At 43.5% G+C, this 14,678-nt stretch overlaps 1 protein-coding gene across 2 annotated transcripts; it reads right to left on the bottom strand.

The window, feature by feature from the left end:
• Window positions 1–6,099: 6,099 nt before the first annotated feature.
• COMMD9 (COMM domain containing 9) lies at window positions 6,100–13,072 on the bottom strand. 2 transcript variants are annotated; one of them, XM_037395047.1, is made up of 6 exons: window positions 12,970–13,072; window positions 12,740–12,865; window positions 12,264–12,403; window positions 11,445–11,479; window positions 7,927–8,030; window positions 6,100–7,082 (listed from the first exon to the last, which is right to left on the bottom strand). In XM_037395047.1, exons 1-6 carry the CDS (start codon window positions 13,018–13,020, stop codon window positions 6,942–6,944), a joined length of 597 nt encoding a protein of 198 aa, XP_037250944.1. In that variant the 5' UTR covers window positions 13,021–13,072; the 3' UTR covers window positions 6,100–6,941. The 2 variants fall into 2 exon arrangements, with proteins under 2 accessions (XP_037250944.1, XP_037250945.1); XM_037395048.1 differs by lacking the exon at window positions 12,740–12,865 and having other exon boundaries at window positions 12,970–13,067.
• Between the last annotated feature and the right edge of the window lie 1,606 nt (window positions 13,073–14,678).

Genomic DNA, 14,678 nt, shown 5'->3' with positions numbered 1-14,678 from the left:
AACTTCTAAGATAGCACCAAAGGGAGAAATGAGGTCACCGGAAAGCAATCAGTAGAAATTGTAAATAAGATTGCTTACAGGGCTGATGTGGTAGGTGAGAGTGATAGTGATGTTTGAAGTTTACCATCTGTGCCCTGGAAAAGGAAAACATCTTGAGACACCGGCGGCCAAGTGCACTTTCATGCTATCCTTTTCAGAGAGGGGTGAAAAAAAAAGTTGCCTCTACATGCACTTCTCATAACTTTCAGTTTTGCAGTACAGTCGGTCATGCTTTTGTGTTTCTTTAATTTCACTCTGATCTTCCGATTACTTATCACCAGACATGTCTTCCCAAAAGCGTATCAGCTGTCTGTCGACATCCAGTTTGACCTTTTTAGATTCTTCATGACTTTCTGCCATTCTGGTTTAGTAAAGCATGGAATAATACTGACTGTTATTAATGGATTTAAAAAATAATGATCAAAAGTAAGGGTCATGTCTCTATGTAGGCATATAAATGAGATAAATGCAGAAACAGGCTTGAGAACAAGGCACCAATGCCGAAATGCCACAAAGCACTGAGAAACCAAAATACTTCGGACAGTGCATAACTTGGCTCGTTCTGGTCATAAATCTCCAGTGAACTTTATGTGGGCTGAGCCCTGCCGCTACGCAGAGCAGAGACACAGCCCAGGGAGCCTTGCTGACTTACATAGTGCTTTGTTTGGAAGTGATGGTGACATTTGCCTCCAGATTACTGATACAAAATAGGTATGTTTTATTTTGTATATTTATGTGTATTACGCACGCCTGGACCTAGTCACTGATACGGTTGTAAAGGTGTCAGCATTTCCAAATAGCCCAGTTTCCTGTCAGTGCAAAGGCTAGGCTTTGGTATACTGCAGTCTTCTCATTTAGCTTTCTTATCTCTTCCTTACAGCATGGTCCAGAGCGTCAAAGCAAACTTCATATTTATGCTTTTGTAAGAAACTAAAAACCCCACGGCAAGGTCCAGATTTTCAATGTAAAGTTTCTTCTGTATCTTATTTGCATAGCTGAGTTATAACCCTCTAAATTACAAACAGAAGCACTGGCCGACTGCAGCTAACAGCTCTAATGGATGCTATTATATTTCTGCTGCTAGTTGGCACTCAACCTTCACTATCTCATCAGCATAAAGGCATGCTGTCAGCTTGAAAAATTGTGTCTTCCTTAGAGGGGGAAAAAAAAAGCGCCATACCTACTGTTGTTCCAAAGCAGCCTTTCACAACAGCAGTAACCAGAAGAGAGTAAGGATGTGAACAGGATGCTATTTAACTGTCTCTGTTCAGTGTGTTTACTTTGCATATTTGACAGCACTTTGTAGCCTGTTAGTGTTGCTGGTGTGCATGAGCACTTCCTCTGTCAGTCTGGCAAGATGATGCCTCCTGGGAGGTGGGGGTGCAGAAGGGTCAGCGAGGAGAGGGGATGCTTTCATCCCAGACCTTGTATTAACAGCAGGAGGAAAAGTGAGCCAGAAAGCAAGAAGAGGATTTGTATATACATGGAGAACAGAGATCGAATGTACAGGATGCCATTGTGCTTAGTGCACTCTTTAAAATTGTTTTGTAATGTGCTTGGGAGAGAAGGAAATCTCCCTCTCGCCATCTTACTCCCTTCTCCAGAAATTATTTTTACAGTGCCCTGCTCACCACTGCTTACAGACAAATCTATGCAAAACTTGCATTGTCTGAGGTGGGCCAGTTTGGGAATGTTCCAAGTTGTTGGCATCCCTTTAAATACAACACCGTTCTTTCCCTTGCCCCTGCCGAGGAATTTGCATCTAACCTGGAAAGAAAAGGAAGGGTTCCTACTTCTTTGTGATTAAAATGACAGACACACTGCAGAGAACCGTCTGCTACTACCATCACTGCCAGCTTCCCCTAAAATGTGCTCAGCTGCCTCATCCCACAAATGTGTTAGCAGATGACAGACCTTTTGCTGATCAGTAAATAATATCCCCCTTTCTGTTTTGCTGCTAAAGTGAATGGTTCTCTTTGGGCTGTTGCAGGCACTCGATTGCTCCCAGCTTCTGAGGACAGCCCAGACTGCCTGCTCCCTGCCAAGGAGCTGGTGAGGGAATAGAAATGGGAGACCAAGGTCGCCATCTCCTGGGGAAAAGGCATTTACGCTTCCAGGAAAGTTTATTTCATTCCTTCCTTCCTTTCATTCTCCCTCTTCTTTCTTTGTGAAAATCAAGGTTGTATGAGAAGGTTTAGGAGGCCTGGTGGCTTGCAGTCCCAGCGCTGGCCCTACTGTGGTCCCTCTTATGAGACTCCTTAAAATAAAATAAGAGTGAATTTATGTGACAGGGTGGGTACACAGTTGGTATTTTTGTTATATACTTCCTATGTACTTCAGCAGCAGCAATGTCAGTGGCAAGACTCACACACATTAATAACTTCAGAAAATGGGTTTATAGAGTGTTGAGCAGATGCAGGAACAGTCAGGATCTTACGTACTTAAACTGGCAAGGACTGTTTAGCAACTGCCACATGTGCCCTGTGGAGTACAGGGACATCATGAGAGCTGCAGCAGATTACCTAGTTACCGAGTAGTCACAGTGTAACACCTTACTTTTCAGAGAAAGCTGTATGTCACTTAAAAAATGGATGCCTTCAGTGATGCTTGTAAGGACACCTAGGGATTTTTGCGTGTAACTAAAAAATTCAGGACCTTTTGCACATTCTCATCAGGCTGGCTACAGAAGTGTCCCTGCTGCAGTTGTGACGTTTAATTCACCGGTGTTTGTAACGCAGCTGTAGTGCTTTCAAAGCAGGGGCCAGGTGAATGTGAACTGTGAGAGCTGTCTGGAAATGCTGGGCAGGATTACCAAATACTGATGGTGGGTGGGTAAGCCAAGGTGTTGCACTGTAAAGCTACAAGGCTATGCTAGTGCAGTAATATTCCTGGCATGGTTACTGGAAAGGGGTAAACTAACTGGAGACTAAATTACATAACGTTAATCAAGTTACACTTTGGAGGTGGCAGTTATTCAGTAAGCAAGACTCGAACGTCCCAAGCTTAAGGAATCTCTTACATTGAAAACAGAGCGCAGAATCGGCAACTACCTGCACAACATCTGTGTAGATGGGGGAAAAATCACTGTCATGGAATAAAGTTTCCGACTAAGGGTTCAAGAAGTCAGAAAAGGGCGTGGGAAGGTGCGATTCCTCAACTCCCAGTGCTGCCACTGATCCATTGCAACTGTAAGCACCTTTACTTCTCTACAGCTTGGTGAGATGAATTTTTTAAGGGGTATGTGAGAAAGACTGGTGGATTCATTAAACTGGTGACTTTTGTAGGGGTTACTGTGACTCGGAATAGCTATAGTTATAAAGCAGCTGAGGAAATTACACCGTTAGGTTGCTAGTACTGAGATTAAGCTGGGCTCTTAGGATATTTGAGAGCAATGTTGTTCACTTAACAGATCTATCACAGATTTGTTACCAAAAATCCCTTTTTCAATTCTAATCTGGGCAAGGGCTCTCATATATATTATTAAACATAAACTCTGTTATCTCCAGTGAAACTAAATACCAAAAAAATTGAAACTAACATTTTTTACTTAGGCCAAAACAATTTCTAAACCAGGCTACTAGTAATGAAATAACTTGTTTGAAGTGAAATAGTAACACCTCAGTTACAAACAAAGCAAAAATTTTGTATAGATGACATTTTTGGAAGAGCCTGAATATGTAAATATCACACATTAACTCCAAAACTCACACATTATATTAACTATTATAACATTACAAATCATTATCAGTCTTGTAAAGTCTTCTACTGCTGTAAACCAATGTTAAAAGATCATGAAGTGGAAGCTAGGAATCATAAAGGCATTTTCTTCCTAAGTTGCTCTTGCTCTCAGTCACATCTATAAAAATTTTAGCCTAAACACCCTGAAGTACACATTTTCTTCCAGTAAAAGGAAGCAAAATTTTGTTTTGAACGTTTGTAATGATTTTTCAACTCTTTGACACAGTCAGATTCAACAGTCTCTTAACTGTGAAATTACAATTTGAATTTAACTTGCATACTTGTGTTTTACAAATAAATTTATCACTGTTTTGCTTAGCGTAATTATCAGGTGATGAACAGTGTACATGTAGGAGGTAGTTTTTCTATTACTCAAATACTGGAATGAAGATGGGAGGTTTTGAGCTCCACTTCACAATGGTGGCTTGTGGTTTCCTTAGAGGAGGGGTTCATTCAGGTGACTCACATACTATGACAGCTCTATCAGTGAATGTCCTTGGACTATTCTTCTTGATATAAAGAATTGTGGTGACCCCACTCAAGGGAGATGCAAACTGGAAGTGAGGAATGGCCACTACAATGCTGAAAGGCACGGACTATACAGCTTACTAGACTTAGTCATCAGAAGTGGAGGGTGATTTCACTGCTTCCTAAGATGAGGGAAAAATGGAAAGGCAGGAGAGAAATAAGGTAAAGAAGACAGTGTTGGCACAGGAACAAGCTGATAATAAAGTAGTGCTGAATACATTTAGGCTAGCCTACCAAATAGCAGCAATATGTGGAGGGAGGATAAAAAATCTAACCAACTTTAAGAGAGCAATCATTTTATGAAGAAGATCACACATGATTGCCTGCAATAGCAGGCATATTATTCTCTCTCTGTGCACCAGTCTCCATAAATAGGACTTTGATGCGAAGTACTGTTGCTGGTCAGGTAACGACAGTCCTACTCAGCCTCTCGTTTTATATACCTGCTTCTGAGCAGTTTCAGCTCTTCTGGCAAAGGTGATAAGGGTCAACAAGAAAATACCTGACACTTTAGGCAAAGGTTTGAAGGCAAGCTCTCATAGCCTCCTAAATCTTGGGATAGAAAATACTAATATCTTCTTGTAGAATTACTTCAGATATAGCCCTTGAAGTCATCAGATATTTTTCGTGTCTCTGATCCAGTGGACAGCCCCCTTTATGAAATTTCCACGAGCAACTTTTAGCTACCTGCAGATTGCACCACTCTGACACTGGAAAAGCCTTTTCAGTTTAAGTCTTTATTTTCTTTTAAACTATTCTGTAGTTGTAGAATTGTTTTACATGACAACTCCATGCAAGCATCAATTCTTCGTTTCATTAGACCCTACAACATTTTTACTGTAACTTCAGTATTTATCTCAAGGACTTCCTGTGTATAGACTTCCTCAGCTCCTCTAATGCTGAGTACTTAAATATGCATTATTTACCTCCTCAATGATTCTTAGCTTCAAAAATAAACATTTCAATATAAACTGGGATTTTTTTTAGGGCTAGGCTACAAGGGCAACAGAACTTCAAACTGAGGTCTGTTACGGATGTTTTTCACATCTTGAACCGCATGGAACAGATTCTTGACTATCCACCTTCTTCTTTCAGATTTCCCTATTGTGTCTAAAATCCACCAGTCTACCTTGATACTGTACTAATCATTACGACCTTTGTTCAAGGTAGACTTGAACAAGTGACTTGTACATCTCATCTTGATGCACAAGCTGTAACACACCAGCATCTTTTAAAGGCACAGGCTTCATTTACACTTAAAAGTCTAGCCTGCATTCTGTGGGTGTGTATAAAATTAATTAAGAAAGCTCTGTAGTTTATGCACATTTCTTGAGTGATCGCATGTTTTCAAACACAAGAGATGTTTTGTGTCTTGAAGGAGAGCCAAATGTTTTATGAAAGGTGGGACTCTGCCATAAACAAAGCATTTGGATCCAGTCTTCTCGTTTGGCACACTACAGGAAGCTCATGAGAAAGAAGAGTCTGAATTTTGTTCATTATCTGCACTTACTCCTCCACACTTTCAATGCACGTGTATTTATAAAGTTTTAGATTAGGGTCATCACCTGTAATATTGCACAGAGCTGGTGTCCATGGAAAAAGGTGCCCTAAAACTGTATTATAATGAAGGGAAGACAGTTTAAAAGATGAATCCATTTGAACAGGAAACAAAGGATCCCTCTTCAGCAACAAATGTGAACATGCATGAAACCAGCCTGGAAACAAGGCACCATCACAAAGAGGCTGAGGTAACCCAGGACAATATCTCTTCTAGAGTGAAAAGGATTCACAAAATCAATTAGCAGTTCATTTTTTAATTAAATGACTATTTGTACAAACAAACAGAAGACTATGGGGAAATAATAAGCACATATTACCGCAGAAGGGTTTCCTACAGTACAGAAAACAGCCATCAATTCTTTACTTTCCCAGTCTGTTTTTTGTGCAGCTAAGGCAACACTCAGAATCCAATAAACCCAAATACGAATTATCCAAACTCCTTTTTCCTTTTCAAACAGAAGAAGGAAATTACTTGCTGCTAAAGATGTTCAGACTAGTCATTTTGCAAATGGTGCTATGAAGATGATCAGAAGGGAATGTGTTGTAGCATAATTGCCCTATTTCAAAGCATTATCCTGTAATAACAAATCTGCAGCATGGCTGTGCTTCATGGAGAGGAAGTGTGTGCTGCATCCAGCATGCACCTCAGTACATGCACATTCCAGGGAGAAGCACTCTCCCTGTCTGCTAATGCTGGAAGGCAGCCCATTAACCAGCTTGAGCCTTTTTTCAGATCCTAATTTCAGGGCAGAGACAGTATTTGCTTCATTGGCTGCAGCTATTTGCTATTTCCAGTTATGATCCCTGTGATTAAGCCAAGCGCTGAGCCCTCAAATCCTTTTCTGAAAGAGAGACCAGCTTTTGTTCAACAACATAGGAAAACTCCTTTTGGCATCAGACTAAAGGAATGATTAAGTGTTAGCTCTTCAAAAAGCTATCTTATTGACTCAAGAAAGAAATGTCTTTAATTTTGTTTTGTTAAAAAAGAAAACATGTTATACTAGGCTGCAAATTATAAGAGCTGTAGGTAGAGAATACTTCCCTTCCTTACTGCTGGAATCCATGCCCTTGAGTATTCATTTGTTTGCAACAGCAGAAAGTTGGTCCCGGATCCTTCCTAAACCTTCTAACATAGTGTCCAGGGTTTCTTTGCTAAGTTCCACAGTCAGTGCAGAAACAACAGGATTATCTCCACATAAGGCAACATCTTCCTGAATCTGTAAACAGGGATGCAGACATCAGCTGTATGAAAAATTCATTCACTTGTTTTTCCAGTGCAACTATGAAAGTCAGTGTTTAGTAGACAGATAAAGAAACATGCTTTAAATTTGGCATTCAGCTCCATCCTGAAGGACTATGGCACATTCTCCACACTGTGTGCCTCACTAGTAGAGTGTGTTCCCACTGACAGAATGCAAGTAAGCATATACTGCTATGAGTACAGGGAAATTCTCAAAAGACTCGTGGCAGGAAGCCACATCCCTATCAAAAGCATCTTAGCAGATACTGCATAGGATACTTAACCCCATCCCACACACAGGAATCAATTTTTTCCCCCCCTCCTCCTCTGAAACACACTCGTCCCACTTTTACTGGTTGGGGCGATCCACAACTCTGTAGAACATAAGCAGCAACTATAGCTATACTCCCCAAATGATACATGGGGCCAGCAAAGGAAGCTTTTAGTACTCAAAAGTAATTTTTCAACTAATGCAGTTAGTTAAACATGCTGACAAGTGGCTTAGAATTAAAGGGCAATGACTTCATAATTTATCATCTTTCTTTCTGTAGAGAACAATGGTGACTGAGAACAAATATGTTGTCTTCTCACATCCTCACGCAAAGAAAACTCTCCCTTGCAAGGAAAAGAGGGCTTTCATCAGAGACATCATTCCCACATTCTGTGGCATTTCAAAGATCATCTCTGGGAAATTCTGTTAATTGCCCACCAGGCAATAGGCAAGCACCAGATGCCTGGCTGAACTGTTTTGCACTATCACTGGTAAGTCAGGTGTTGGACGTAAATATTGATTCTGTATCCTTTACAGCCACTGACATTACCTTTAACTGAAGCAGGCAAGTAGGGACTGCCATTCTGCTGATGCTGTCTGAAGATGTCTTGATGTCCACCCTCCAATCCATGTCAACCAACTGAGGCAGGGAGACTGAGGGATTGAAAAATGCATCTGTTAGGCCCCGCAGCACATGACGACACCAGACCCTGGAACCTGTGACAAGCACCATGTACATGCTTCTGTACTTCTGGCCCTGGGAACTGTACAACTTTAGTGCTACTGTGTGGTTTCAGGTCATTTTCACTCTGCAATAAGCCAGTCTTTGAAGGGCTCTGGAAGACACTGGCAGGACAAAGAGGGTTCTCCCATCATCACATGCAAGGATGGTACAGTGCAAGACAGTCATAGGTACATTCACAAAGCAGCAAGGAGAAGGCAAACAGTAAGATTTCTTCGCCTCTTCATCCCCTGCCTTGCTGCCTACAACATTCAACTAGTGTTTCATCATTAATTGCTCCGCGACCTACATGCTTATTACTCTGTTCTATAACGAATAAGAAAGCACACACCAACGCTCTTAAAATTCAGCAGGATAAAACATGTTATTTCAAGTTCCTCAACCTGTGAACTAAAGCATCCTGCAGTACAGCATATGTACTGGTAAACTGCAATCTTTGCACACATACTACCAATGTGTTAAAAATATTGAAGATATCATCCTAATTAGATGTAGCCTAACAGAAATCATTCAACAGTCTGGTGCAATACTGACATCAATAGTTCAGGGCTGGAGACCCCATGAGCCTTCCAAGGGAAGGAGGACAGGTCTGACCTGGTCACCCTGTCAAGAAATTTGTGAAGCTATCTGTTGCAGACAGGACATGAGGATATTCACTCATGATGTTATGTACTTAATGGAGCGTACTGTACCATGAACCCTCAAGAGTACCTAAGCACTGTGTAAACTGGCATAAAAACTGAGATTAAGGTTCTCCTAACAAAACTCTGGCACCAACAGGCTGGCTGCAAGTGCTCTTTGTCAGTTCCTGGAAGCATAATGTTTTTCAACAGTATCTTTCAGCTACTGGTAATAAATACAGGGAATGTTTGAAGAACATATCCAAGTGAAACCAAGGCAGGTAGTTAGATGAGTGGCATGCAGATACCTTTCCCCCTTGTTTGCAAAGCAGTCTCCTATTGTCATTAAAAAAAACCCCAACATTTTAATCCAGGAAAAGTATTGACATTTCATCTCAGATTTACAAGTATTTTCTCACACAAACTGCAAACCAGAAGAAAGCATAATTAGTTATCCAACCAAATAACAACAGCAAGTGTTAAAAGATGAGGCTTGAACACTTGACTGCCCAGTGGTAAAGCACAATTTACCACCAGAATCCAGAAATTTAGAAAATGTCTGTAAGGTAAATACCTAGTTTAAAATATATGTAAGGAAACCAAGTTGTAAGGAGCAGTTTAACAGGGCATGCTTAAAAGTCATTGCCACTTTGGTAGTGTCACGTTTATAAGACTCGGAACACCTCTTGCACCTATTTTGACTCCATTTTCTGGTAAGAGCTGAGCCATACTTCCTATGTTCAAAAGTACAGCACCAGTTTCCTGGGAAAAACCGTAAATTCTCACTGGAAGCCCACACTAAGGACATGGAAACAAAGACAAACACTTTTGGTTTGAAAAGGGCATTTGCAGCTAAGGGGATTAACTGCTGTAACTATGTCAGAGTAAATGGCTACAGGGTGCCTGAAGAAACACTGTTTATGTCGGCTAGGGATTTTCAAAGAAGTCTGAATGAAGTGTAGAACCAACACCATAAAAGAACTGTAGAGGTGATGGTGTATCCTCAAACTCAATTTAAAAATAGAGTTTTCACACCATCAGCTGTGGTGCTTGGTGGGTCTGAGCATCTCTGCAAAGCCTTATCAAACCTGGTTGTCAGCAGTTACTTGACATCTATTTAAGGGTACCAGAGGGGGGGTGAAGAGGCAAAACCTAAACCCCTGTTGAGCACTAAGGAAAAAGCAGCCTCAATAGGCAACTGCAGCCTGTCTGGATCCTGCCTGTCATAAAATGCCTAGTTTCCTCCCCAAGGGTTGATTGCTGGCCTTCCTACTGGCTCCAGATGCTCAGGTTGCTTCCTAACAGTGCTTACAGAGATTTCTCTTTCTGAGGAAAGGCTCCTCCTCCTGCTCCGCTGAGCAGAGCTCCAAGGGGCAGTGCAGAACTGGCTGCCTTGCTCCTGCTTTTGGAACAAATTCCAGTTCATAGCCTGTCAAGGGCAGCGCTTGGCAGTATTTGCAACAACATAAAATACATCTGTTTAGCCTTGTATGTTAATTTGCAAAGATTGATGGGTGGTGGGTTGGGAGGGGCAGGAAACCATCCATTTTTTTATGTTAACATAAATCAGTTGATTGGAATGCCTGTTCAATAAATCATTGCCTTGGTCCCTATGTAACAGATGTCAGATATTTCATTAATACAATACTACAATAATCCATCATTTCCTAGAAGACAATCTCATTCCAACAGGGTTCAATAATCATCTAATGAATACAAAGGAATGAGTGTCAGAGCAGAGCTCCTGAGCGGTGTTCCAAGAGCCACATACCGAGCCTTGCTTCTGGGTTGTGAAGACTAGCTAGTGTGCTATGCTAGTGTGTTGTGCTTGCTGTCATTTCCTCTCACGCACTGCAGTGTTAAGGATACAGGAAAAAGCATTATGTGTTTGGGTAACACTAGAACATTGTTTACTGTAAGGAACTGCTGTATTTACTGTATTAACATTATGCAATAGTTTCTTCCCTCTCCCTATTTATACTCCATTAAAACTTTGAGGGACAGTGTATTTCCAGGTCTTGCCGAACTGTTTAGCTGTTGGACATTATCTCTTCCACAGGGAAAGAAAAAGGTAAGGCGGATCCATGCAGACCTCAGGGTACTCTGTTATGTATCAGCTCTTGTTTGTAAGCCCCTAAGTGCTGCAGTTGTAAAGAAAACCTCATGTGCAGAAAACAAAGATTTGTAGCTACATGGAACACCTAATTGGGATGTAACTCATTGCCCATGATACTATTGTTAAAGCTTGCATTCCTTAATTACATCACTCTTTCAAAAGGTAAGGAAAAAGCAGAGTTATGAATAGATGCAGTATACTTCCTGATGCATGGAAGAGAAAAAATGCCTAAAATTTACTAGATATGCAAAGATAAGATATTCTCCTATATTTACACATCCTTTACAGTGCACAGTTATTGAATATGGACATCACTTAGTAACTTGAATGGGGAGGTCAGACTGCTTCACTTTCAAATATGCTTCACTCTGCAAGGAAGCAACAGACTATTAAATGGAATTGCTTGAGGACTGGAAACTCAATTTAACACAGCAGCAGAGATCCGAATATAAGCTTGTTGGCCTCTGCTAAGCTCTGCAATGCCACAATCACACAGCTTCATCTAAGGCAAATGGGGGTATCCCTGTGCTATGTTACAAAACCAGGCTGTGATGCACTATTCTAAACTCTAAGCTCCAATGACTACTTACTCTGACTCGCTTGTGCTTCATTCCTCCAAGCAGATCTATGACAAAGTGGAAAAGAAAAAAACAGTATCAGCAGTGCTTTGGTCAGGAAAAAAAACCAAAGAAAAATGACAAAAAGGTAGGGAAAGCATTCAGAGTGACTTATCCCTGACAGAAGGGTCACCAGGGCTGCAGCAGTAAGCAGAGGAGAGAGACTGCCTATGCTGAGGAAAGGCTGTCACTGGTGGACAATGGTGGGCAAACTGGTGACCAAGTATTGGTTCTTCTGTAAGTATGGCTCACTTACGGCATGTACCTTTCTCCCCGGTTTTATCAAAGCAACGGGCTACCAAGCAGTGAGATGTACAAGCATGCAGAACTGCTGTCCTCTACCACCACTCACAAATGCTCTACTTCATACAGTGTCCCTGCACCTAAGCCAAGTTGGTAAGTGGATGAACACCTAGATGCTACCCAATCAGATTCTGTAGTGCTGAAATCTAGCCCTCTAAGTAAGTTTTATCATCACCTGCAGCATTCTTCCATCACAAAGGCGAGTTGTTAGGATAAAAAGGGCTCAGCATTATGTGAACAAAGCCCACACCCATTCCAAAAGTCTTGGGAAAACCCTCTGAACCCACCCATGGCTGTGCGTTTTTTGCCATTCCACTCAGATGACATTTCATTCAACTCTGCTCATCCCAACCTGCATGATTATGTCCAAGCCATGCACAAAATCCATAGAAACAAAACTTTATGTGCCATCAACTATGCACATACCAAACCAGATATATAGGCATTAATTTTCCTGGAGAAAGGAAATGACAGGTGGGTAGCACTCACATGTTCTCCAAGATTATCTTAGTCAAAAGGTTTTTCAGGTTTTGGTGGAAGTTTTCTGGAAAGAGAGAGAGTATGTCTTCTGCTCTCGTCAAGCCACGGTACACGACATGCCTGGTAAGGTTGTGCAAAGCAGATACCAGCTGTAGAGAAGAGGAGAAAGGGCTCCGCTGGAGCCGAGGTCCTCACCGTCCTCTAGCACGTACGCCCCACGCACCTCCCTGCGGCCTCCCGGTAAGGCTCCTCCACGCCGGGCCTGCCGGCGAGGGCCACCTTTACGGACCACGTTTCGTTTTGCAGCAGCGGCCGCGGTCCTTCGGAGTCCGGTGGCGCCGCGCGCGGCCGCGCCAACCCCGCCGCCGGCGGCCGCTCCGCTCCGTCGCGCACGGGGAGGCCCAGGCGGGGAGGTCCCGTCCCGCTGCCCCTTCCAGAGGGGGCACTCCCGCAGGCATCCCGCCCGCTGTCCCGCCCGGCCCTACCTGTTCCGCCTCCTCGGGGCCGGCGGCGAGGCTGGGGCAGGCGCGCTGCGCCAGCGGCCCGAGGCGGGCGGGAGGGCTGGAGAAACACTCCTGGCACAGCTGCCGCACGGCGTCCCTCGACGGCGCCTGCCGGGGAGCAAAGCGGGGGGCGCTCAGCCGCGGCCCGGGAGAGACAGCCCGCGCCGCCAGGCCGGGAGCTTCGTCCCGCAGCAGCTCGGCACCCCGCTCACCTTCAGCAGGCTCTGCAGGGCGGCGAACTCCGCTCGCCGCACCACCGCCATCTTGGCGCTGTCAGCTGAGGCGGGCGGGGACGGGGCTGGGGGCGGGGCTGAGGGCGGGCGTGAGGGCGGGGCGGGCCTCAGGGCGGGGCGGGCGTGCCGGTGCGGGGGCGCTCGGCGTCCTCCGGCTGCCGCCGAGCGGGGAAGCCCGGCAGTGCAGCTGCACCACGGCGTCGCTAGTGAGGCAGGAGGGGCGAGGGCAAGCCTTAAATAATAGAACTGTCCTCTCCGATCTGCTCGTTCTTTTACTGTTGGTGCAAGTCTGTGCGTTGCGTGCAGAATTTAGCTGTAAACGCTGTTTTCAGCTACTAGGAACTCAGGCAAGAGATTTATCGTGGCACTGCTGCAGTGATATGGGCCATTATTTTACTGAATCATGTGTATCTTCCGGTTAGTGCAGGATCTAAATAAGTTCTCTTTCTGATAGGAATGGTCTTCTCTTTGTCTTGTGTTAATTCCTAGCATGTCTGGTTCCAGGGCATCAGTAATCTATGCCCTTTCCCCATTGCTACATCTGTCAGAGCACCCTCATCCGCGTTTCCATTTGCATCATGCTGTAAGCAGGGTAACACACGGTAAGAAATGCAAGTATGTAAATGCTGTTTGCATTGGGCTTCACAAGTTTGGCAGGGCTTCCTGAGAGAAACTGGTTTCCCCCTCATGCTGGGAAACCTTGAAGGGCAGAAGAATCCAAAGGGAGAGGATTTTATTTTCAATCATTTTTCATGAGCAACAGGAAATGAGGCTCAGAGGGAACTGTTTTGGGGTATGAGTTTACCATCTGTGGCCTCTTGAAATTAATCAGTGTGATTGATAAGTGTAGAAGAGCTGGCACGTATCTGTTGCTTTCTCTAGCTCTGTGTCACCAACAAATCTAATGCAGCACAGGCGGCACATTAGGTAAAGCTGAGGGTTAGCTGTGTGGAGTCATCTTCAGGGCATGACCTTCCTGGTAGAGCAGGTGTGCTGCCAAGTTGAGGTGGCGGGACTGAGTGGGCAGTGGATCTTGTGGATGGCCATTGCTTATCCAGGTGCCTGTAGTATACAACTCAATACTCTGATCAGAAAAGGGAAATGAGCTACACCGGCAACACTGTCTATTCCTTCCTGAGAGGAAGTATCAGAGAAATCGGCAATTGTCTCTGTACTTACGCCACAGCGATCATTTTCCACTTACACAAATACAGCAGTATCTGTAAACTAGATACTGGAACAGAGCAGAATGTGAATGGAAAGACAGTGGGATCCTAATTTTTGTTTGCAAGATGAAAGGTTTGCAGAACCAGTGGGCTAAACATTAGCATCTGAAAGGACAAAAAATGGGGCAGCAGTTAGAGGTCAGGGTTTAAGAAACCGGAAACTGGAATCACGTTCTCTTGACCCGGCTTCAGTGTTCAGATGAAGCAAGGTAGGTCATTTTTGTAACCTGAGTGTCAGGAGGGTAATGTAACTAACTGTGTAAGATAAAGTCCTGCATTAATAAATGAGAATTTATTAACATCAGCAGTAAGCGTGGAAGTTGTGAAAGGATAAACAGAATTAAGGCAGTATTAACACAGTATCAACGCTGTGTTACAATCTGAGCAAGTAAGCCTAAAGGAAACATAGGGATTGATCACAGGATATCACTTAAAATTTTTAATTGCATCATTAACCTCTTG

The sequence above is a fragment of the Falco rusticolus genome, chromosome 7 (genome assembly GCF_015220075.1).
Source record: "Falco rusticolus isolate bFalRus1 chromosome 7, bFalRus1.pri, whole genome shotgun sequence".
NCBI classification, from domain to species: domain Eukaryota; kingdom Metazoa; phylum Chordata; class Aves; order Falconiformes; family Falconidae; genus Falco; species Falco rusticolus.
This window is presented reverse-complemented; position numbering and strand designations above follow the sequence as displayed.

What these genes read in the sequence shown, in the direction of transcription:
- COMMD9 (XM_037395047.1), bottom strand. Translation starts at nt 13,020, where the DNA reads ATGGCGGTGGTGCGGCGAGCGGAGTTCGCCGCCCTGCAGAGCCTGCTG. An exon ending in GCCCCGAGGAGGCGGAACAG is followed by an intron (nt 12,404 to 12,739) that starts GTAGGGCCGGGC and finishes TCTTCTCTACAG; the next exon opens with CTGGTATCTGCTTTGCACAA. An exon ending in CTTGCCTGCTTCAGTTAAAG is followed by an intron (nt 7,083 to 7,926) that starts GTAATGTCAGTG and finishes CCCTGTTTACAG; the next exon opens with ATTCAGGAAGATGTTGCCTT.